The sequence below is a fragment of the Aythya ferina genome (genome assembly GCF_964211825.1).
Source record: "Aythya ferina genome assembly, chromosome: Z".
Taxonomy (NCBI): Eukaryota; Metazoa; Chordata; class Aves; order Anseriformes; family Anatidae; genus Aythya; species Aythya ferina.
Genome location: NC_140299.1, coordinates 5,393,703 through 5,418,715, shown reverse-complemented (window position 1 = coordinate 5,418,715; position 25,013 = coordinate 5,393,703). Strand labels below are relative to the sequence as shown.

The window sequence follows — 25,013 nt, the reverse complement described above, 5'->3', positions numbered from 1 at the left end:
TAATTTTCAATATTATATTATACTACCAATTTAATTTGTTCAAAATGAGATTGTTCTTCATTTGTTCCAATTTTAGTTATGTCCTCAAGGACAGCATAAGTCAAGTTTCTTTGTAGAAAGCCCTGAAACAGCAGTGTTCCCTCCAGCTGGCTGGTCAGTCTTTTCTTTAGCATAGTAGCAGCTTCAGGCTAATATCAAGGGAGCATTCTGTCTTTATTTTGTAATTTGGTATGATGATTTAATTGATCTTGAACTTTCCAAATGAAAATGAATAGTGTCTGTGTTTAGTACATGCATTTGAAAAGTATTAAATATATTTACTGTATTCAAGTTAAAGCGTTTGACATATGTTTTGAGTCAGCCTAAAAATCCGCTAAATTTTGAGTATAGCTAGGGAAGCTGTAATGTTAAATGAGGATGGTCCCACCTTATAGTTTGCTTACTCGTTTTTAGGACTGAGATATAAAAAAGTATTTGATAACTAATGTATGTTTATGTATATCACTCAAGTATTATTGTTCTAGAATGATTTAGATACATTTTAGTTACCAGGCTACATTATTAATTATTCTTTATCTCTAGAGCAAACTAGAAAAAAATACTGCCACGAAAGTTATTGTTTTATTCAAATGTTCTCCTTTGATTCTTCATGATGACAGGTTTGAATAAGTTACAGACCCCTCCCCAAACTTTTTAATTAAACACCTTTTATCATCTAATTTGTCTGTATATATCAATGTCTACTTCAAAATACTTAGTTTACAAAAGTGAACTCTAAGAGTAACCAGCAACAGCTTGAAAAAAAATTACTGAAGGAAATTCTTTAGCACAATTAGATATGCAACAAGTAATGATTGTATTTATCAACTAGTGAATAATTAGTCTGCTTATTGAGCATCCTTGTGATCTCTCTTAGAAAATTGACTGTGATGGAGTTTGTTTCTTGGCTTGAAGAGTGCTTATGACAGATTTCAAGCAAGCTTCTCCAATGAAAGAACATCTATTATTCAATGAAATGGACAGAGAGATGACTAATTGAAAAATACTACGTTCCAATTTTTTTTCCAAGAGTGATGAGTGTCTAAACTTATGAAAATATTAAAATGAATATAGACAGTGCAAGTTAAAACATCTGAAGGGAAACAAACCTCTGTTTATAATGCAGTTCAGTTCCATAATGATGAAGCAAGACTTGGTATGTTCTGTGGTATTTGGGAATAGATAGGTCATGATAACCATTTTCTAGTTATTATTTAGAAGTTTCTCAGTTTTTTTATATCCACATTTAATTTTATCCACGTCATTTTCTTCTATGAATTAGTCATCTAAAAATAAATTTATTAATGTTACTGCAGAGCTCTGCTTTGGATGCAAAATTCAACTTACCTCACATTTCAAATGCACATCACTTGTTTGCACTTATTTCCTAATCCTTCTTAATGTGGTCTTCAGGAACGTGTTTCCTTTGTCTAAAGGCAATCACTTGCCTTCAGACAGCAGAAGTAGGGAAGTCAATGTCCCCTTGTACATAGCACTGGTAAGACTGCACCTTGAATATTATGTTCAGTTTTGGGCCCCCCACTAGAAGAAGGATATTGAGTGGCTCAAGTGTGTGCAGAGAAGGGCAGTGAAGCTGCTGAAGAGACGAGAAAACAAGATAGGGGAGTGACTGAGGGAATTGGGGTTGTTTAGTTTAGAGAGCAGGAGGTGTAGGGAAGATCTCCTCACTCTCTGCAACCTACCTGAAAGGAGGTTGCATCAATGGGGGTGTCTTTTCCTCAGTTGGCAAGTGATAAGATATGAGGAAACAGTAACAGGTTGAGCCAGGGGAAAGACATCAAGAAGAATTTCTGTCATGGAGAGGGTGGCCAAGAATTGGAACAGGTTGCCCATGCAAGTGGTGGAGTTCCTGTCCCTGGAGATAAATATTTAAGATATGGTCATGATAGTAAGGGACATGGTTAAGTGATGGGACTCAGTAGGGTCAGACTGACGGTTGGATACAATGATTTAGAAGGTCTTCTCCAAGCTAGGTGGTTCTATGAAATTTCGTTTATGTACCTTCTATATGCACATTTGGACATTGGCAGAACTGAATTCTTTTTTTAATTCAGCTTTATTATTGTTTAAATTCTGCAGTTCAAAAGCTTAGTATCAAACTGAAAATTTGATTGCAAAACACATTCACAAACACCTTTTTTTCTCTGTATGGTCAGTATTTTCAATTTAGTAAGTCAAGAATATTCCTAAAAACTGGCTTCGTAGGGTTTGTGAATTGAACCACTTAGGCTTTTGATGACTGTTTCTGTTTGCATGTTCATATAATACTTAATCTTTATCATATGAATATATTGTAGTGGTTTTTTTTGTTTTGTTTTGTTTTTTGGAAATTGCTGTTTCAATTTTTTATTTTGCTCCATGTTGCATCTCACGTAAGATTTGGCACTAGTAAAAAGGAACACAGTGAACATGTTCCAAAGAAGTATGGACAATCTTGCAAATACACAAACTCTTTATAGGAACAAAAGTTGCCTTGTGCATTTGAAATGAGATGTATGTAAGTTTTTGTCAAGTTAATGACAGGAACATTACAAACATAGTTGCTCTGAGAAGGGAAAAGTAGAGATCAAGTGGTGTAACTCATGCATTTTTGTACAAATGGAGTATGTTGAGACATTGCATTCAAAATACAATTGAAATACATGTTTCTAGAAATATTTCAGAGGTGTTAAATTTTGTATGTACTCGGACAACTCTTAAAGGATTTTAAGATCATGATTCTTATTTTCCCTTTGGTTAATATAATGTATTACTAAAATAACTTATTGTATACTGGGGCAGCCAAATGGGATACTAGGAAAAAAAGCAATATGTGCATTAACACTTTGATTTGTTAAGAAGTTCTTAAGAAGGAGCAAAGAAGTAGTAGTATCTATAACATGACTAAGCACTTAATGTCTATTTGATGTCTACTTATTTTGAACATTGGTTCAGTCTTTATGAATATATTCCATATGTTTAAAAAGTAAACAAAATCCTTACCTTATTTGTTAGTACTCTTGAGTGAATTTGAAATCAGCTTTATTTAAGTCTATAATTTCAAGTTTATATCTGAAAACATGAATTATAGTTATAAGCCTCATAGAAAATAGTGAATAGTATTTCTTGAGAGCAATTTAGCATCTTCAGGAAACTGTACTTAATTTTTTTTTTTTTTTGAGTATTTTTGCAATTTGATATGTGAAATAATGAGGTAAATGTTTGCCTTTCATCTGTAGGTAAACTGTTTCACATTGACTTTGGTTACATTCTGGGTCGGGACCCTAAGCCTCTACCTCCCCCAATGAAGCTGAATAAGGAGATGGTGGAAGGTATGGGAGGCACACAGAGTGAGCAGTACCAGGAGTTCCGTAAGCAGTGCTACACAGCTTTTCTCCATCTCCGCAGGTAACAAAACTATTTGGATAAGTTAATAGAGCCTCAGTAAAATAGAATATTGAATATATCAGGGAAGATATTCCTGTTAAAAATTCAAAACTTGTGTATATGTTCAGAATTCAAACAAGAGTTTGTACAAAACAAAGGAAGGAAACCATTAAAACACTGGTATAATGCGGAGCTTGAATATAATTGCCTTTTAAGTTAAGGTTCTCAGTTTTACTTGTTTAATAACATACCTTTTTCATAAATTCTGTGGGGGTATTAAATTGTTTTTTTGGACGTGTTTTTGCCCTTAAGCAAGTTCTCTGATTACTGGTGATCAAGTAAACTGGTATCCTTTTAACCCTAAATCATTATTAATTTGCTGCTTTACCCTCCTCCAATTTAGACGAGTGATGATCAAAATCAAATTCTTTGCCTTGAAGATGGTATATATAAGCTTAGTTGGATGCAGGTCCCACAGAACAAATACTAGCTGCTGCGTGTGGTCGTCAAGTATGTTAGCAGCTTTTGTAGATAGACAGAACAATGGCAGCTAAAGCCTCTTTAGATTTCTGTTTATGGAGGAATTGATCACACCTTCAGATTTTGAAGCAGTTTCATTCCTTTATAGTGACCATATAATTTTCCATCAGCTTTCTGAGCTGTGTAGCTCATCTTTCTGTTTGAACATAGAATGCATGTAAACACTCTTGGTGTGTACTGTGACTGATTTAGTACATTTTCCCCGGAGATGAAAGAACGTCATTTTAGATCACACGATGTAAACCTTCAAATATATGAAATAAAACAGAAATATTAAAAGAATGTGAAAATACCTATATGAAAAGTACATAGCCAATGATATTAAATGATAACAGAAAAAGTCACAGGTGGTTTCTCCCTTGTTAAAAGAAGAAAAAGAATACGGCATTGTTTTATAGACTTACTAAAAGCATTTCAGTAGAATGAAAAAGCAATAGCATGTTAGTGGCAAAGATTGTTTGACTTCAGAGAAGTCTAATAGGAAGGCCAATATATATTCAGTGTTCTGAATTTTTCTCAAAACTTCACAAATCAGAAATACAGTATTATAAAAGTAATACTTTTTTTGTTTTTTAAACTTAGTTTTTTTCAGTGAACAGGTCTGTTATGTCAGTGAAGGATTATCCATTGCATTAACTAGTTTACATAATGTTTTGCTACAGAGGTGATATTCAAGTGTGGAGTGCAGCAGTCATTTTGGTATAAAACTGAACTGTAAATCAAGATAACTTCATTTTTAATTCTGGGACTATAGTTGTAATTATGTCTCCAATATTTGTTCAGGTTTATAGGAAAACATTTTTAAATGGTTTTGGATCTCTCTTTAAGGCATAGGATAGCAGAGGAGGCATAGGATAATACTGGTATTACAATAACTATTACTTTAAGCAGCTAAAATTAAAAATGATCAAGATTACTTGTTTATTGAGTCAGGAAAAAAAAAAAAGGAGGAATGTCTTAGCTCTAACGGTTCTGCACATTGATGCCAACCTGTTCACAGATACTTCTGGCTAAGTACAGTGAAATCATAACTTCTAATTGCTAAATCGAAATGCAAATTCCCTATTTGTTATCTCTATCAGTTCCTGTTTTGTTCTTCATTTCCCTGGGGTATAGACAGTGTTCTGCATGTTTCAAATGCTGAATCTGCCTTTCAGGGTTCCTGGTAGAATACTGTTGCAAAGCAAAACCAAAAACAATTTCCAACTTATAAGTGGAAAAAGTTTGTTCATAGTTTTAGATGAAAGAAATTTTGCATATGATCATTGCTGAGGGACTTTTGTGGTTGGTGTGTTGTTTTTGTTTTTTCCCCTGGGGAGAGATGACTTTCCACTTTTTTGAACACCGCTGATCAGTTGTATGTGTTTGTCAGCAATGCTGTAATGAAGGAGCAGCCCACGTGTGCTGAATGTGCTGCAGGGCAGGTTGTAGCTGTATCCTCACTTGTGGCATAGCAGCATTTTACACCTTTTTTATACATGTTGAGCTTACTTAAAAACGCTCAAGTCCTATTGTGTGTCAGCTTTCCGTCCCTTTTGAATTCCCAGTTTACAACTCTTCAGCAGGATCTGTCAGAAAAGAATCTAGAATCAACACCTGAAGATATTTTTCCAACAAAATGTCTAATGTTAGGGTGAATTTGGGTTGTTTGTGGACCAGCTGTGAGCATCTTGACACCCTGTGTCTCAGGTGCCAGTATGCACCAGTATGCATACACCCTTGCTTCTGGCTCTTGGTTCTATTTTTTTTGGTTCTATTTTTTTTTTTTTGCCTGTCCATGGCATACCATGCACCTGCATAAGACCTTATCGAGAGTTAGCATCAGTCTCTGCACTCTTGCCCTTTGTCTATCACACCCTGTTACACATCTTGTTCAGTCTCTGGTTTGTCCAGCCCTTCTCTTTCTGCCCAATTTCTCGCTACATAATTCAGGTTGCTTACATCTGAATGCTATTATTAGGAGCATGAAAAGTGAAGAAAGTAGTCTGTCCTTGGCAATTGCTATTGCTATCGACTGCCAGAGTTTGTAGCCAGATTTGAAACAAAATAGTAGTGTAATTTTTATCGTCTAAAAAAATGTCTAAAAGACATTTTCCAGATTCCAGCCCCTTGCCCTTGGGAAAGTGAAGCAGAACAGCTGAAACAAATTAGACAAAAGATTTCTGTCCAAACAGTTTAAAATAGTTGTGTTCTAAAGAGTTGGATCTTACACTGAAATGTTCTAGGTAGTGCTAGTTCCTGTTACTAGGTGTCAATAGTTTTTGGTAGAATTAAGCTTTCCAAGAGAGATTTTTGTTGAGAAATATTTGTAGAGTATGGCTAAGAGTCATTTTCTGTAGTTAAAATATTTCATGCTATTATGATTGCCAATTTATATGCATTTACAAGTTTGCTAATAAATTTTACTACTAAGAATTCTTTTTCTATCATCAAAGAAGCTCCTGCGGGTCTTCGAAAAGCAGTATTTCAGATTTTGAAGCTGGTTGCTTACTTTGTCTCTAAAAGAAAACCGTCTCTCTTTTAAGGGAGTAAGGGAAGTTTCAGTTTATGTTGAACAGCTTGGAAATTATCCTTTCAAATAGCAACTTAGAGCTAATTTCCTGCAAGGGTAAAATTATGTTCTTTAAAAGATTTGCAAGTACTACCAACACCATATTAAAACTTAAAACTACTCTGTCTTTTCTCTTTAAATGGTTATAACTGACGTCTGTACTACCAAAGTTACTGCAGCTTAACTGAGCAACTGCAGACTTAGATCTGGTTGAACCACTCATAGTCAACCTGTTATGGCAAAAGCCCTCACAGCAACATGAAAAATAATTCTAATTGTGAAGACTTCATTTGTTTGAATGCTAATATATATAATATCGCTATATAACTGTTACCCAATTAATAAAGTTAACCTTTGAATCAATATCCAAGCTTATGCTTGGTCTCCTAGGAGTGGGAGAAGGCATTAAATCTTACAGTATTTGAAACTGTTTATATTTGGTGTGTCTGTGGATAAACATTGTTCTAAAATATGTGCTATTTTTATAAGATTGTTTAAAAAACAACAAAAAAAAATCCAACATAAAAAAAAAGCATGGTCTGTGTTCAGTGTTGGCAGTTCAAGACAAGGCTTAAACTGTCATTCATATTACTGGATATCTTAAATATGTCCAAATAAAGTGGTGTGTATGCATCTCCTCTGAAACATTACCAACTCAAGTTGATCTTATTTCTTATATGAAGTTGTTCACAAAACGTTGTCTTTCGTACATTTTACAAAGTGTATTTATCTAATATGCTCTTCTACTCAGGTATTCCAACTTGATCTTGAACTTATTCTCCCTCATGGTGGATGCCAACATTCCAGATATTGCTCTTGAACCTGACAAGACTGTAAAAAAGGTAACAGGAAAGCTTTCCTTGTCTTTAATTAACCAAAACCATCATATTATGAAATCTTCAGTCACTTCTGATGACTTGTGTGTAACCAATGACCTGAGGAGGCTTGCATTTGTTCTATGAGGTCTAAGTGATTTCTAGAATCACTGAGGTTAAAGGCGGGAATATACATTTGAAGTTGCCTAGTATGTGTGCTCATCCATATATGCAGAATTGATCTTGATCACCCATGGAGTCCATGCCTAGTCTGCCCTAGCACTCTGTTCCAAGTGATATTTCAACATTCTGCTAAGAACGGTGATCATACTTTAATGAAAAGCTTTTGATGGGTGAAGCAGTCAACGCTAATTGTATCATGAAAGATTGCAGGATTATAAACTAGGTGGAACAGTCACATATAGTTTTATAAAACAGTAACTGAGACTGTTTTTACTTCTTCACTAGGAAATCTTTGTTGTGAAAACAAACTAACAGGTGTCCCCTAATTCTGATTTTGTCTTGTTGCTCCAGCCTGAATCATTCTTCTCTATTTGGTGTTTCACCTACTGTTGACGTTGAAAATACCGGGTAAATGTTCCCATAAATTTCATTGCACTTACGTTTTAGGCAAATGTTGGCTTTTTTTATAACCTGATTTCTAGCGAAGGGCTATCTCTTTTAATTCCACAAAAGACTTTGTGGAGCCTGTGAATCCAATGAAAATCAGTTCAGTTCACTTCTGATTCAAGCTCTGTACTTTCTCTAAAGATCAACCTGATCTTTAGTGTTTTCAATAAGCTATGAATGCAAAGATCCACAATTATTTAAATTAATACTTCACATTCTAATGCAATTCTCTTGAAGGTAAGTGAATTGACTCCAACGAAGCTTTTCTTTTAGCATGTAAGAATATACATCTATGTTTAGCGTTTCCTAATTTCAAATTGATATAGAAGAGCTCATATAATCATTGTTTCATTTCTGCAAATGATGACATAGTGTGTTTTTTTTGTCTGTTTTGTTTTGTAATCAAATTCGGTCTCCTTGTTTTCCATTGCCAATTAACATACGTTTTTCTTCTTAGTATCTTGGCATCACATTTTATCTTGGACAACACTCCTGTGAATTATACCAGGAGCAGATTTTTTTTGTAGCAAATGATAGTAGGATGTCAAATTCTCTAAAATATTTTTAAAGGGTGCTTTTACTGTAGTAATGTCTGAGTGTTTCAGATGCTTATAAAATTCGTACTTAATAGAAGTTTCCTCCCTTGTTTTGAAATATTAATTCATATAAAATATTAAATTAAGATAGAGAATTGAAAGCCAACAAGTCTTTTCTTCAGCTGAGAAGTATGTTACAGTTCACTGATATACAGTAGCTAAAATCACGTTTATCTCAAGCCTGATTATAGTATATCCAATCAGAGATAATACACCTACGTGTATTGTAGAAGAAAGAAGCAAAATCTGAAGGGAAGTTCATAGGCATATGAATTAGATCAATGTACTTACCTCTATATTTCATTACTAAGTATAAATAATAGTCCCCTTTTTGATGAAAGTAGTGTATGTTTATTTGCTGTCTGGTAGGTCACTTAGGTCAGATACAACAGAGTTGTTGTCATACTGAGCTCTGGCAATGCTGCAACTTTGAGATCTGCAGTTTTTACCCTGATGAAATTTATTCTCATCTTAGAGGCTTGAAAATGTTGAGAGCTAGACCTGAGTCAGTGAGTCAAGTATTTGTTATACGGAATGCAGATTGCTTTCACGCTTTAAAATGTTGTTTAGTTGGGGAAGAGTGAAGACCTTCAAATTTCATGCAAAATAATTATAAATGGGTAGAGATAATATACTGAGAGAACAGATTTCGCTGTCACAACTTCTGTAAATTCATTTAGAGTGTGCTTGTTCCTTAAAAAAGGAAAACAGAATAAAACAAACACAATACGGTATTATCAGAAAGATAACTGTTTGGCTTGTTCATAAATGTTTTTTTACTTCATAGTCTTCTCAATCCTTTGCCCCAAGTATAATTATTTTAATAAACTAATTTTTTGACAGGACAGCAATTTATAATCCCAAATGAGAGGTTCAGGTTTGGACCTTTTGGTTTAAGAATTGTAGAATAAATAAACTTCTGGAATTTCTGCAAAAATGATACATTATGGTGAGATCTTGAAAGAGCAGGTGAATAGAGGACTCTCTTATAAAGCAAGTGTTGTTATTATGATCTACTGGATGAAAACAACTATGTTCAAAGCAACTGAAAATATTTTGGTTTTGGTTTATTTCTTTTTTTACTTTAAAGAAAAACATCAGGTAAACAGCTATAAAATGGCAAAATCATCTTAATTCTATGTAGAAGAGTGAAGAGGTCACCTTTTAGATAGTGATAGAAGTTTTGTTTTTAATGTCCATTAGCCTGTCTCAAATCAGTTCTGAGCTTTGTTAGTACCAATAAGAAAAGAGAAACAAGGTGTCTTGTACTTCTTGGGCTGAGTGGCAAGTTTGTTCAGTCATTTAACAAGATAATACTGTACCTTGTTGTAGGAAAATTGAATAAATGCCTTCAGCATCTCAATTGATTTTTTTTGTTTGCCTTTTTTTAAAGCTTTAAACAAAAAATCCATATATATTTCAACAGACTCAAATTAGCTAAAGATCCATTTTGGACTGACCCGTAAAATTAAATTACCTTTATGTGAGTCAAGTCAATAGCCATTTCAACCATGATATCACTTTCATGGGAAAGAAAGGTGGAGATGTACAAACATTTCTGCATTTCTGTATCTAAGAAGGTATCCTTCTTATAATAGTTATGGTGGAAATTTTTTTTCTTTACTTTCCTTACTGGTGCTGTAGTATCACTCACTCTCTGTTTTGTAGAGCCTTCATTTTTTTTTTTTTTTTTTTTTTTTTTTTTTTTTAGAAGGCCAGTGATCTAGTTAGGCTCTGATCTCACAGGCAGCTGAAGTCAGGTCACTGAGGAAACAGGTTGGGTTATCTTTATTCCAAATCTCTCAGGTATCAGAATATTACTTAGGATGAAACTGTGAGAAAATGTATATAGTACAAATTTTAATTTTCCTTTTTAAAGAAAGGAAAGTTATTGAAGGTGGAACATTATATTTCAATATATTTTGGTGTTCAAACTGTTCAGCATTCCTTGACATTGGAATTTTTTAGTAGGTGCAGCAATCCTATTAAGAGCAGTTATAAAGTATTCTAACTATACTTCCATAGGTATCTCTTAACAGGATCAAGAAAAAAGGCACCTTGTAACATACTTAAATGAATGTATTCTGAGCAAATTCATTTACTGAGCTGTTCTTGCCTCACAGGTTTCTGTTCTCATTGAAACAGGTATGCTAGAGTACAGTCCACGGAGTTGAGGTAGTAAGGGAGATTTTTCTGCAATGGCTACTATTCTGATTTCTCAAAGGGAAAGAATTATGCTTAGGCAGTACATTGGGCTGTGTTCTGAGCAGCTTTGCAAAGAGATGTAATGTGTCATTCTTGCTTCTGAGCAAGAATTAGAGGTACTTTATGCTGCAAGAAATATCTGTCTGCTGATGGACAATATATAAAAATACTCTGACGAGTAAAACATAACATCAGAAATATTTGGTGTTCTTCTTTTCCAAACTTACAGAAAACAGCATGCCTAATTCTTTGAGTATGAATGAGTGCTTAATTTTTATTTTAATTCAAGTAGAGGAAAGAACACTACAGCCATTTTGTATGGCTTCATTTCTTGTACTTTCTTTTGTCACCTGTGGTATGTGTATGTATAACAAGACACTAACTAATGAGTTTGAAAAGGTAATTGGAAGTCTGCCATCTTTTGCCTTAATTTCAGACAAATCAGAAAACAAACCAAGATAATGGAAAAATTATGATGTAGAGCATGCCGTCTTCACTGAGGCTGTGGATGATACAAATTGTTCTTTGTTTTTTAACAGTTTCATTCTGCTATGGTAATAGAAACTTCTTAGAGAAATCTGAATGAGAAGGTACGCCTAAGGAAAATGTTATTAACCTGAGGAAGAAAAAGGAAGGCAGGATCTTTAGTTGTAAGCTGTTTTTGCTGAAGAAACATCTACTTTCCAGTAACACGTTATAGCCCAAGGAGCTAACTGGAAGATCTTAAGCTGATTATAAAATTACATTCTATCAAAAAGCATGTTGTCTGGGTGTCATTTCTGTCCAATGCCTGTGAAATGTCTTTGGGAGAAATATGTATCGAGTCGAGGCAAAATTGAAATAGCAGCTTGTCATGTACAACTTTCTGTAAAATAAGTATAGATTACACCTGTTTGACATGGTTTATGGCACAGGATGGAGTAAGCAGAGTTGGGCTCTCCGTTTATATCATCTTTGAAGGCACTTTCACATTCTTCTTGTTCAAAAGTGAGCAAGCTCTACACAAACTGATTTTGCTTATTGGGGGAGAAGACTGGGTACTTTCTTCTCATTAATGTTAAATGTACCAGAAACTTCTGATGATTACAGCTGGAGTTGTGGATTTGGAACACACTACAATTTTACAGTACCTTCTTACTTGCTTTGTATAAAATCTGTGTTAAACCAATGCTGACCTTAATGATGCTTTCTTACACCTAAAACTGAACTGAAAATGTGAATGTCAGTATTGGCTGGGCTGGAGGAAAGAGGAAAGCTCTTGGTTTCAAGTTTCACCATTATTCTTTGATGTATAGAAAATATTTTTTTAACCATCTCTCCACTTCCAGTGTGTATCACTAGGTAGATCATCTAGTGCCTTTAAACTGAAAGAAAATTTTCCTTTAATGATTTAATTCCCTCAATCCAGTTTCAATCAGTATTTTTCCCAGTAAAAGAAGGGTGAAGAGGGGGATAAAAGGGGTTGCAAATCAAAGCAGAATAGTGGTTGTCAACTATACAGGTTATCTCCATCCCATAAAACCATAGAAATCCTCTTCAGATTCTTGATGTTTTGTTTAACATGAAAACATTTGTCAATTTTTGACCAAGAAAAAGGATCAGCAAAGCTTGAAATTAGTTGTCTTTTTTTAACCTTTCATGTCCTTTTGTCCTCTCCATACTATTCATAAAGAAACCTGGTGGACTAGTGTGCTTCACCTCATGGGTCAGGATACCATCTCCTACTGCTACCCTTTGATTTAGGCTTCTCTGAGAACCCCCTTTGGCTCAAAAATGTTACAAAATGAACTTAAATTGGAAAATAGTGGAAGGTTCTCCCCTGTTTGCCTCTTGCTTTCTCTGACCTCTGAGGTAATTGCCTTTAATTTTCCACTCGTTGCTTATTCTTTTCCAGATCTCAATTTTCAGGAAAAGGACTGGGCTGAAATCTGTTTACATTGACTTGTCAGTGCATAACTGAGGATATAATGCAAATCCCCTCCGCCCCTTTTTTCTGCCACTGCTACTTGCCTTTGTATTTCTCATGCGGCTGCAATGCTAATTGACAATTGTTACTCTTTTGAAGTAATGCTATAATTTTAAACAGTGGTAACTAGAATCTTCAGTCAATTACGCAGGCAGTTTTGTGTAAGGAGGAGTTATGCCATCACTCTTCCAATGTAACAAATGCATTCAGCATTGTCGTCTCTCAACAACAAAAAAAATCTGATTTTTCTGCAGGAAAGCCAGATGGCTTGTGTCTGTCCTTCATAGCAAGTTTGACCTTTAAATTAGAAAACATCAGGGACCGGTGATTCATTGGCACACAAAGAACTCGGCAGGCATTAAAGGACAGTGTTATAATTGACTGAACTGTGTTTCAGATGCCCATTGATTTGAAGGTGCTGCAAAGATGCTGCAACTGTGTCATTTATAGGTGAGCTTAAAGGGATTGTAGATGGAAGGTAACTTTTTTATGAAAGCCCTGTTCAAATTTGATAGCACCTTTGGATTTACACAGGAAAAGGTTAAATTCTCATGATTCAGTGGAGTGGGGAATTTTCTTACAGAATGGACCACTTAGAACACTTTGTGTTTCCAAATCTATGTAACCTTTAACTAGGTCTCACTACACCTGATGAGAAACAAGTGGTAGAAATGTCTGAAAACTGGGAAGAAGAGAAAGCAGGCATGCTTTAATTCTTTTGCATTAAACACATCAAAGTGCAGTAATTTTTGTTTACAGGCAGAAAAGCTGAAACAGAGAAACAATGTGACTTAAGGTGCAGAGAAAGTTTGAGCCAGTTTGTTTCTAATGCTGAGTTAATTTATGAGGTTGTAGTAAAACGCCCTCTCTTCTTTCTCCCTCCTCCCCAGAAGTCAGTCAATGGATAATTGAGAGTTAAGTTCACAAGTCAGTGAAGAGGAAAAGGATTCTCATTTGTTGTCTGATCTGCATTTTTAGACAGCAGTAGATATCTGTCCCTGTTTACCTAACTGAAAATAACAATGTTTTTTGAAAGGTGGAGCTAGGAAACATTTCTGAGGTTTATTAATGTCAAGAGAGTTAGTATTATTTCTCTGTAGGAGAAATAAACTCAGTTTTGCTTGGTAAGTCTGTCTGTTTCTGTATTTATATTTACTTCCTCCTCAGAGGAGGTTTATTCTTTGTAATAGTGTCACATTGACATTGAGCTCATTTTGCCTAGGCAGACGTTCATCTTTCTGTCCATTTGGGTAATGATGCTGCAGCTGCACACCCAGCTTTTCTCTTTCTAGGCTGTTGATTCTGCATGTATACTCATTTTGAAACCCAGAAAGGATGGAATAAACTTCACAGAGTGAAGTGAGAGCAAGAACACCCCAGGTTCCTGGTGCTTTATATCATGCTGTTCATTTGGTCATAATTATTTGGCCAATATGATGAAATTCTGAACAGGAACAGTATGACCTTTGCATATTGCGTCAGCTAAAACCCATATTTTTCTGGAAGCTCAATTAGATCCTCACTAATGGGTTTATTAGCTTCCGTTTTTTGTTTTGTTCTGTTTCTTTTAAACAGAAGTCTGCACAGGCTTGTTTAGAAAGTGCAGTTTGTTCAAATCAAAGCCTGGAAAACAAAAGCTGTTGTCAGAATAGTCCTTCAAATAAAATTGTACATGCAAATAGAGCATCTGAAGAGTTTGTACAGTGAGTTGTTCGGACTGTGTTGTAATCAAGCAGCAAGGAAAGCAGGAAAGACCTTTGCTGAAATAGGTGAAACATGGTAAGGGTTAAGCCAAGAATTTAGTGCTAATTTCTGCTACATGTACGTTGAATGGTGACTGTTGGAACAATCTTACGGCAAAACAGTAAAAATCATGAAAACCTCACTAAACATTACTTGTTTGGCTATCAACTATTTTATTTGAGCTTTAATAGTAGTTGATGCATATTAAGACCCAATCAAAAAGAACACTGAAGCTTCTATTCAATTTGAGTAGCTGACTTTGCAAAGAGCAATCCCATATTAAAGTGATAAAACTACACAATGACTAGCTACTTAGCTAGTTGTTGCAGTAAACAGCAGCAGTGCTGCCTAATGGTGCTGGAAGAATAAGAGTAGAGCAGCCAGCAGTCTTGGAATGGCTGACTTGCAATTAGTCTGAGAAAAATAGGGTGGAGAAAGGGCTTTCATATGTCCATGTGATATTAACTCAAAATATTTTGCTACTTTCCTCAGTAATTATGTCAATCATAGCTGCAAATGTTTGTAAAACATAGATTGGTTAACTACACCAACAGTATTTCTGAACTGAGTTTGAGTATGGTATCTAAATCTCAAGCCTGTCACACATCCAAAAATGCAAAATAGCAAAAGGGAGAAGGACAAACCTGGAGATTTATTTGCTGGAAGAAAACAGAGGCCTGTCCATTATCTTAAACACTTCTACGACTGTTAGGTGGTTAGGCTTTTGAGTATAGTCTCCTCTATGCTGTCATCTGGATTTTTATAGTGTACATAGATCTGTGGACATGATGTGGAGTTTTCTCTGAAATGAGCTTCATATAACACATCATTACTGTTTTGAAAATGAGTCTTTTTAGTTTTCTGTGAAGACACATCAAGCAAAAATGAATTATGAATTTACCATCAGATAACTGTCTGTTATTCTGGTTGATATTATCTTCTTTCCATATCAGTTACCTTTGCAATTTCCCTTTTAGTGAGTTGTCACATGAAGTGTAAGTATACCTAACGTTTAATTTTCTTTGAAATTTCATGTATTTGAAATGGGTGTTTGGGTGTGCAGGATTATGTGGTGGGAATTATCAGTATTTTGCATGAAATAGTTTAATTCCTGCTGTAGTCTGATCTCTCATGATGTTCTACTTCCCAGTAACAACGCTTGTGCTGTGGTACTACTTTTAATCTTTTAATTATTCCAGAAGGTAGCTGGTGGGATTCTAGTTTGTTTGCTTTGATCAGGCTGCATCATTATAAGATCCTGGGTTTTCTGCTATGCATGGATAAAGTGACTACTTGATTTTATTTTTTTGGGAGAGTGGGGCAGCATTAATTCTAATTTTAATTCCATTTCTAATGAAATTAAGAATGCTTTCTAATGAAGCACAGGTATTTCTGCAGCAAAAGGGTACTCAGAACTGATGACTGTTTGGTTACCACCCCACGTGCACTAAATGTTTACACCTTTCCATTTGTTTAAACTGTTCTAGAAAGCATAATAATATAAAAGCATAATTATATAGCTGCAAATTGTGACCTGTTTAAAATATGTAAATGCAGTTTTAGACAATAATAAAAGTGCTGTGTGAGTTTATCTTTACACAGAAAAGGAAGACCTTTCATTTAATGCTTTAATCTGCAGTCTCTGCAGATACTGAAAAATTCTCTGCAGAGAGTGGCAGTTAAAGGCTGTGTGAAGACCTTTGATATTTCAGTATCAGTTACCAAACCCTACCAACCAAACATCCTATTTCTGTTACTATATTGTTTGCTACCTGTGCTTGACCTCTAATTTGGGGAAGGTGCAGAGGCTGCTAAGTATCCAGTTCCTCCTCTTGTACTGCTTTTCACTTGAGTTTGCTTCACCAGCAAACTTATCATAGGTGAAAAGCCTGTGATTTTTCATGGGATGATCATGGTGCAAAGTGGTATTTATTCATGGTTACGTTGTAGAACTTTTTCCTTTTTTTTTTTTTTGCTTGTTACTTTGCAAAGTTTCCCTCTTCTTCCATGTGACTGCAGGAAGTGATTGTCAATTTAACTGAACAATAAAATTCCTAGTCACGTAAATTCATATACTATGCACTTCTTTTATTTTACCCTGTATTTAGTACGAAATTATCCACTGTGCAGGTGGATAGATAGTGGGCAATTTGAAACCTTTAGGCTGAATGTCAGTATTTGCATGGGTTCTGTCATTCTTTATACAGCCTTTTCACCCTTAAATGTTCAAGGTTACTGTTGAGACGTGTTTAAAGGAATGTGTTTAAAGTTATTGTGTGCATACAGTATGGGGTTTAAAACTTTCCTTTCTGGAAACAAAAGCTTAACTAGATTCATCAAGTATATTTCTTTCCTCTTTTTGACTAATGCTAATAGCAAGCTAACAAGACTAATATAATTCAATTGCCAAAACAAGAACTCCAGGTAAATAATTCAGGTGGCATGTTTTTGATGCATTCATGGTGACTGTTTTCTTTTGAATGTGTAGAATGATAAATTTTGTTCTTAAATGTGTAGAATGAGATAATTGTATAACTCATCATAACTTGACCCCTAAATTCCCTTCTACCACCATGCAGAAATCTCTTGCTAATTTCACCTCCTCTGTGAGAAGCCACTGTCTTTCACAATATATGGTTTAGTTTGGAGCTGAGAGATTTCAGATAACAATTACTATTGGTTTTGTTACAAGAACCATAAGTCAGTATATATTAATCTTGTTGCTGCTGTTACAGCTCAAGAGGTAATTTGTCATCTTGCCATGTTTCTTCTCAGCTAGGTTGCAGCAGTCATTTTTAATTGCAGTGCTGAAAAACTTCCAGGCAAAGATCTAGTGCTCAGCAGCATTTGATCCTGCTGTTAATTGCAATCTGATTTTAGGGTCTAGCTGTGGCTAAATTTCTTTCCACATATATCAGTATGCCAGTCTGTTCTTGGGGAAGGTGGGAAGTAGTTTAATCCTAAATCCCATAGAGTAAAGCAGCATTTTAACATCAGTAGCTGCAGTTCTGTGAACGGATTAGAAAACAGTTGAAGTGCTCCATTACTAGAGTTTTAAGAGTGTTACTGTTTTTTTTGTTTTTTAAACTGCAGTTAGAAATTTTGTTAAAATCTCATTGCATCACTTTTTCTACAAGCATTTAAAAAGGTGTGACAGATATCTGTGGACTCATTTGGGGAGGTATTTGAGCTTGTGTATAATTGCAGGCATGTGAGTAGTCCAAGTTCAGTTGGATTCTTCTGCATGTTTTATTGACTGTCAAACTTCTAACATATGTGGGAGATAACAAACCTTTTATTATGTTTGTTATGAAAATGAAAGTTGTATAAAATTAGCCTGAAATACCCTTTTAATTTCCTCCCTGTGATCTGCTTCCTGGGGAGTTTGAACATTTTTCAGCTTAATCTAGGCTTTCATACTGATGAAACTTTGAAGTTGCAGAAAAACTCAATTTGTAGCAGTATGTTTGAAGTAAGTTTAGAGTTACAACTGTATTTTGAGTGAAGTGGTGTTGTCTTTCTGTACCTGGTAGGCTAACTTAGGCTTTTATGGTGGCACTGAAGGGCGCTCCCCTGCAATACCTCGCCTTTGGAAAGGATGCAGAGTAATAATTAACTGATATCTCAGAATTTTTCTTATCATAAAGAGGCCGGTTGTCTATGTGGTATCCTTAATGTTGAAAAAGAATGCAAAAGGAGAAGAGAAGGTGGTATTATCGCTCTAATGTCTTTATTAAGAACATTGCTGAAATAATCTGGTATTTCTTTTCAATGTGTAAAGGTAAATGAATGGAAGATATTCAGGAGAGATGTTATTCTGTCTCATAATCTGTTTCTTCAGTCTTAGCCAGGATAAGGTTCAGAAGCAACTTAAATCATTTGATATTTGCCTACGTGAAATATATTTGTGATAGACAGCTCTTTAATGTAAAAAAAAAAAAAATTAATGAGCTCAACTGTTTGAGATGGAAATTGGACAAGTTCAGATAGGAAATAAACCACAATTTTTAAACAAGGCAATTAATCATTGAAACAACCTACCTAGGATGTGATTCATTCCCTCTCACTGTAGAGACTCTGTAAAAGAGATTGTCACAAATAAACTGGAAATTATCAAACAATTTTTGCATCAAGTCTATACTATTTTACCTAGCTCATTATGCAAGAGACTGAGTAGATGGATACGACAGTCTCTAGAAGAGCTCACATCCCTTGAAATTTACCATTATGAACATAAAGGAAGTGATTAGATGGCTGCAACTATCTTCTGCAAGTGTTGGAAATTTGCTGAGGGATTTTTATATTGTGACCAGTGCTACTTTGCAAAAAGAATGCTGGGATCATAGCATCCTTAATTTTATTTAGGGAAATCAGGACTTGCTAGGAGTTCTTAAACAGCACAAATGGCTTTCCAAATTGACCTCCCATAGGTAGCATTGTTACGCAAGAGATTTGTTTTTCCTGGAAAAAAATCTGAACACTCACCATTCCTGTTTGCAAGTCTTGCTTTACAGACATCACCTCATAAAAATTAGAAAATCATGATGTCTTGATATTTTTTATCATTTTACTGAATCTGTGCATCAAATTACATGAACTCACCCAAAATGCTTACTTAAGCATCTGCCTTTTATGTGTTCTGAGCAAAAAGGCATGTCTGCAAAACTAACTTGGCTCCCAAAAAGCAAAATGTTATTTCTTTTTCTGAAACTGCTGAAGCTCTTGCCAGTTCTATGTATGGAGGTTCTGAATATTAAAAGAAAAGTTTGTAGTAATGGTTCTTATGAGATGTTGCCATCTGGAGCAGTCCTGAACAATTGCCATGGAATTAGCTGGAATTCACAAAAAGGCATCCACTGTACCTTTGTAAATATTCATGGGTCAGGGCATTACCAAGGCTGTAATAGAGGAATATAGATCTTGGTATTCTATTCTTAATTACACTGCTTTAATTCTTAGGGAAATTGTAAGTACCAAGCAAGATATGTTATTGGTACAATAATGATAATAGTTAAAATATGTTGTCAAATAAAAAAACAGTGTAGGGGGTAGCAGTGTCTCCAACTGACTGTTCATGGAGGGGAGTTGGGAGGGGTTTCTCACTTATTTAAACACTCATTTTTATGAAAAAGTTAATCAGACATTTTAAATGAAAGTTGTTAATATCCAGTAATCTGCTGTAAAATACATATGAAGTAAAATACAGATTCTTTACTAAATTTTGACAGCTTAAATCATGTCTGCTACTGGGTAAGTCTGATTGAAATCACATTTGTCATCTTTTCTGTCTCCCCAACTCATTCCAGGTGCAGGACAAGTTCCGTTTGGACCTCTCTGATGAAGAAGCTGTCCATTATATGCAGAGTCTAATTGATGAAAGTGTCCATGCCCTTTTTGCAGCTGTGGTGGAACAGATACATAAGTTTGCACAGGTGAGAGAGCTTCTCAATTGGTAGTCTTACTGAAAACTGAGTAAGGTGAGAGGTCCAGAGTGGTAAGTTCAAGACAGGAGCTCATTGTTAATGATGTCATAGTTCATACAAGTTAAGTGTTCTTGCTGCCAGGACTGGAGAGCAAGCTTGCAGTGGTACTAGGAAATTCTTATAAACTTCTTGGCAAACATGCCAATTGGAGTGTAACTCATCATCTTACCAGGGGTAAGAATTGCAAATTGGAAGGATGGGGTTCCATGAGAGGAGGAAAAAAAATCTTACATTGAAAGTTGTTATTCAAATTTCATTTTTGAATTTATAATGCTTCTTCCTCAAAGCTCTCTGGCTAGTTTATTTTTATCAGGCGTTTAAGGTAGTATGCTATTTGCCTTAAGTATTAGGCTCCTGACAAGAAATAGAATTGAAAGAATTCATTCAAAACTGATCAAAATCTGATAAAAACACTTCTCGGTTTCTATGGCTGTCTGTTTTGTTGAAGGTTTTCCAACTAATCTATTCTTTCCTGCAAATCAAATTTTTATTTTTAAGAACTTCACTACAGTGCAGGTTAAAAAGTAAAAACATCTTTTCTGTCTGCATATGTGTTTAACAAGGGTGATCTTTTGCACAGTGTGGGAGAAAAAAAGAGTAATTACACAAAAGTATTGCGAAAATTGTTATTCCTCATGGATTACTTCGGTCATAGGATGTAGGATAGTAATTTCATAAGACCAAATGAAAAAGTCTAGCATCTACCTCACGTTTTTCAGAATAAACAAGACCATTACAAAGATGTAATCTTTTTAAAAGATTAAAATTAAGTGACTCCAGTATGTGCCTAGACCTTGCTTTTATCACATAACGACAGTTTATTTAAGACATCTTTTTACTTCATTGGTTTTAGGTGACTGGCAGTCTGTCCCAGATAATTGTTAATGTATTTCTGAAGCTGTATTAGTAAGTCAAAGTTTATGGATTTGATTTAGGTGACCTTTCCTTTCTCCATTCAGAAGTATACTTGCTTGACCTTTCCTCAACACTTAAGATTGCTTTTAAAATTGCAAGACAGATTTGTTCAGGATATGTAAAGTAACTAAGAATTTGAACCCAAGAATTTTAGATCCAAGGAAGCGTGGTTTAAGTAACAAGCTGTTTTTCATGAGGTTGTGAACTCTATGTGCTGCTGAAGAGTTGACACTTCTGTCCTTTAAGGTGTCCTTTTTCTCTCCTGGGATCACAAGAAATTGCACATTAAAATGTGAACAACAATGTGTTATATTAAATGCTTAAGGCATTTTTAACCTCTTGCGATGTAGGATTCTTGTTTCGGAGTTCTGATTTCTGCCTTCATTCATATTCTGTAAACAGCTACAGTTGCAAGCTTCCCCCTGCAAGAACATTGGGTAGTATCAGCATGAGGAGGACATGAAATTAAGTCATAAATGAATTGGCAGTTGACATGTATTAAGATTCTGAAATGTGTTCGTGTATTAAAAAAAAAAATCACCAAAAATCCATCAAAGTTAAATGTAATAAGTCTATTATCTTTATACTAAAAGTGAGGTAGGACACTTTGTAGTGATATTTAGTACTTCATTAGTCAAAATCATTGCTTTTTTTCTGAGACTGTCTTTGTTAGAAGAATTTGCTGCTGAAGTCTTCAGAGTCTTTAAATCGTTGAACAAATGAACAATTAATGCATAATTGAATTTGCAGTAAAGCGGTCATCTTACACAATGGCCAGTTGGAGCTTTCAATTTGTTCCTGTATAATGCTGCATTGAATTACCTTGCTCTAAATAGTAATAAAAACTGTCTCAAAAAAAAACAACCAAACAACAAAAACAACAAAAAACTATGCGGGTATAATAACACCTGCTTAAATAGCAGATTTGGACCTAAAGCCACACAATTTTTCATTTGAAATGCTCTTAAGCATGTTTTTCTTTAAATTTATCAATAGATATTTATTATCCTGCTGCCTCCAGAATAGGTCTACAGGGAATCTGTGATATCTACTGCAGTAGTTAAGAGCTTTTTAATAAGGTTAGTTATTGTAGTGACCATTGTGTGAGCATTCTGCGTCACTCCCTATGAAAGTGGAGCTCTTCAGTAAAGCACTCTTAGATTTTTTGGCATCATCTTGGTCCTGTTCTTTTGTAACAATATTATAAATTGGGTTCATGTCAAAGCTCTGCTATGAAACCTTAGTTTCTAATGTATCTGTAATTTATTGTCATACTAGATATTTTACAGGCCCTTTTATGTGCTATGTATTTGTTTCCTTCTTATTGGTTATCAACAAACTTGTCTCAAAAGTAAATAAACTTAACATTTAGAACAAGTTAATGGTGTGGTATAATACTGCTCAACTGCTCAAGATGAGAAAAAGCGCATAGTAATTTCACTTGATACTAATGAAGACTGGCTAGCCACTTCTCCCAGGAGAGTCACTTTCATTCTAGCATTATTTATTTCTGCCAAGAAGGGAAACAGTCTCAATTTGAAGTGACTAACTTCACATTTTTTCCTTGTAAATTTACAGCTTAAGTAATTTGCATTGTTAATCAGTGATTTTTGAAGAGTGAAAACTTGAGGGATGAGGGGTGTCCCACCTAAAATATAGTATTGCAATTGAGGTTGTACTAATAGGCAGTTGCTCTTTAAGGAACAAACTCAATTTAAACTGTAAACGTAAAGAGGTTTTATGATATTCAGAAGCTGTGGTCCAAGTGCTGCTGTGGTTCCTTTCACTCATAGTAAGGGTTCTGTTTTTCTCCTTTTGGAGAAGCCTGTCTTGCATGCTGAAAATAAAACAAGTGGAAAATCTACCACCAGGACTGTGCATATTGGATGAAGCTGTTTGTCCAGTGTCAGACAGTGTTGGTTTCCAAATGGTCTGGTCTCCTGAAGGATTGTGTTCAATGTTTTTTAAACCCAGTTCAATTTACACATAACTTTTGGTCCCTGAGAATAAGCCAGGTTAAATAAATTCCGTTCTGTTTTTTCTTCCCTTGTAGTATTGGAGAAAATAAGCCCATCACCTTCCTGTGATGGAAACAAGCCTCAGCAAATGCTCAAGAAAGAGACTTTCTCAAGCCCTTATGGACTTCACTAAGCAGTTTTGGAAGGCAAAAGCTGCAGATTTGGTAGCATGGAGAACTGAGAACTCGGGAGGCAAAGAAGCTTTTTGAGTCTCATTTCTTTAAAGGTTTAAAAATACCTGTTTTTTTTTAATTAAAAAAAAAAAAAAGGAGAATGTTTATACCGTCCTTCAGGCTCACATACGATGGCATTTCTTTCTAAGGAAAATGTCAGCCTCAAAGGTTGAAGTGAGTATCTTCCCAAGCCAAAGATAACTGGAAGAGGCTGGATTTGATGGTAGATTCTTGTACCTGTTAAAATATTTTCTTATTTAAAAACGGAAATCATTGCTACACTGAATATGTGTATGTACAAAGCACAGCAGTGAGTCTACAGTTTTTCAGTACAGAAAAACATGAAACCATGTTAATCTCCTCTTCTCCCCTCCTACTAACTCTAATCCTTGAGTAAATTTTAAACATGATTCGTGTGTTCCTTTATTTCCCACCTTGGGCAATGTTATCATTTAGAAAGGACGATCATTTTTTCCCTGCTTACAAAAATGTTTTTAAGTGCTGATAAGTTAGTCATCTGTAGGCAGTCAATTAAATCATCACTAACAGGCTCAGCAACAAGAACGCACAGTGAGGCGTTCAGTATTTCACACTTTAAATCTGAATGTTTTCTGTACAGCAATTATATATTCATGACTAATAAACTCTTTGTTGTTGCAGTCCTGAGGTATTCTGTTTTGTCTTTTTCATCTTACCTGCTGAGATGTGGCATGCTAAAGGATTATGTTCATAACTCTTGGCTTTCTGCAAGGATTTTCACTACTGTGTTTGTTTGATTCAGGAATAAGGGTACTAATAAAATGACTTCTGTGCCACATGTTGAGTGCATAATGATTCTGTTTTGAATAATCAACAGTGTAATTAGCTTTTCATGAATGTGTGGATCTTTTCAAAGAGTGCACTTACACTCCTTTTTTTGTTTGTCAGGAGGAGAGCCCTCCCAATTATGAACATAAGAAGGACTGATTTGAATCTGAATCTGGTATTTGTGAATCAAGTCTTGCACTTTACTGCTTCTGCAAACATGAGAAGTGCTTTGATGGAGGAAAATCCAGCAATGGCTGTAATAGGCCCTTAGTTATTTCAGCATATTACCCAAATTAGCTAGTTAAACACAACATTGTTTCAGCTCCTCTTCTCCATATAAGGTGCTACTTAGTAGGATCTATATTACCCTTGTTAGTTAATGTTTGTGTTAGCTGGCAAAACTGCTGCAGAGGGGGCACAGCAGTACCTCCAATCTTCAGCTGACTCCTCTTCGGAAGAGCACTAATTATCATTGTGGGGTGTTTTTGTTTTTTAGTCTTGTTTTATCTGTCAGAAATACGGATTTCTCTACTGCTTGTATTTCCCATTGTTTCATCCTACATGCAGAACTTTCTGATATCTTCCTAAGGTATTTCTGAGAGCTTGGGATTTTCGCTACTTTTAGGGAACATTGCACAAAAAAAAAAAAAAAAAAAAAACAACTTTTTAAAAATTTGTTTTGAAGGGGCATCCTATGTGCTCATAAAACTTGTTGATTTCTGTGATGTAGCCGCACTTCATTCATCTCACCTCTTCACTTTGATCCCGTCCTTTGCACTTAATATATTGAAATTTTCCTCCAGTTCTTTTGAAGAAAACTTCAGAAGGAGATGTTTAGCAGTTGAGAGAACTTGCTCCAGGCTTAGCTCTATAGTGTTCACATGCACTGCAGCAATCATCAACCCCGAAATCAGGGACAGTATCCCATTTCTGTTATAGGAGACTTTCACAGAATAACAGAATTGTCTAGGTTGGAAGAGACCTCAGGATCATCGAGTCCAACCTCTGACCTAACACTAACAAGTCCTCCACTAAACCATATCGCTAAGCTCTACATCTAAACGTCTTTTAAAGACCTCCAGGGATGGTGACTCCACCACTTCCCTGGGCAGCCCGTTCCAATGCCTCACAACCCTCTCAGTGAA

General features: G+C 35.2%; 1 protein-coding gene across 2 annotated transcripts in view; it reads left to right on the top strand.

Annotated features, from left to right (window-relative positions):
* Nucleotides 1–23,720, top strand: part of PIK3C3 (phosphatidylinositol 3-kinase catalytic subunit type 3) — a 71,811-nt gene extending 48,091 nt beyond the window's left edge. For both annotated transcript variants that reach the window (XM_084504287.1, XM_084504286.1), the window contains 4 exons: nucleotides 3,279–3,447; nucleotides 7,269–7,359; nucleotides 19,779–19,904; nucleotides 22,924–23,720. In XM_084504287.1, coding sequence (XP_084360413.1) covers nucleotides 3,279–3,447; nucleotides 7,269–7,359; nucleotides 19,779–19,904; nucleotides 22,924–22,938 — 401 coding nt within the window. In that variant the 3' untranslated portion in view covers nucleotides 22,939–23,720. The remainder of the gene's footprint in view (nucleotides 1–3,278; nucleotides 3,448–7,268; nucleotides 7,360–19,778; nucleotides 19,905–22,923) is intronic.
* Nucleotides 23,721–25,013: the final 1,293 nt, after the last annotated feature.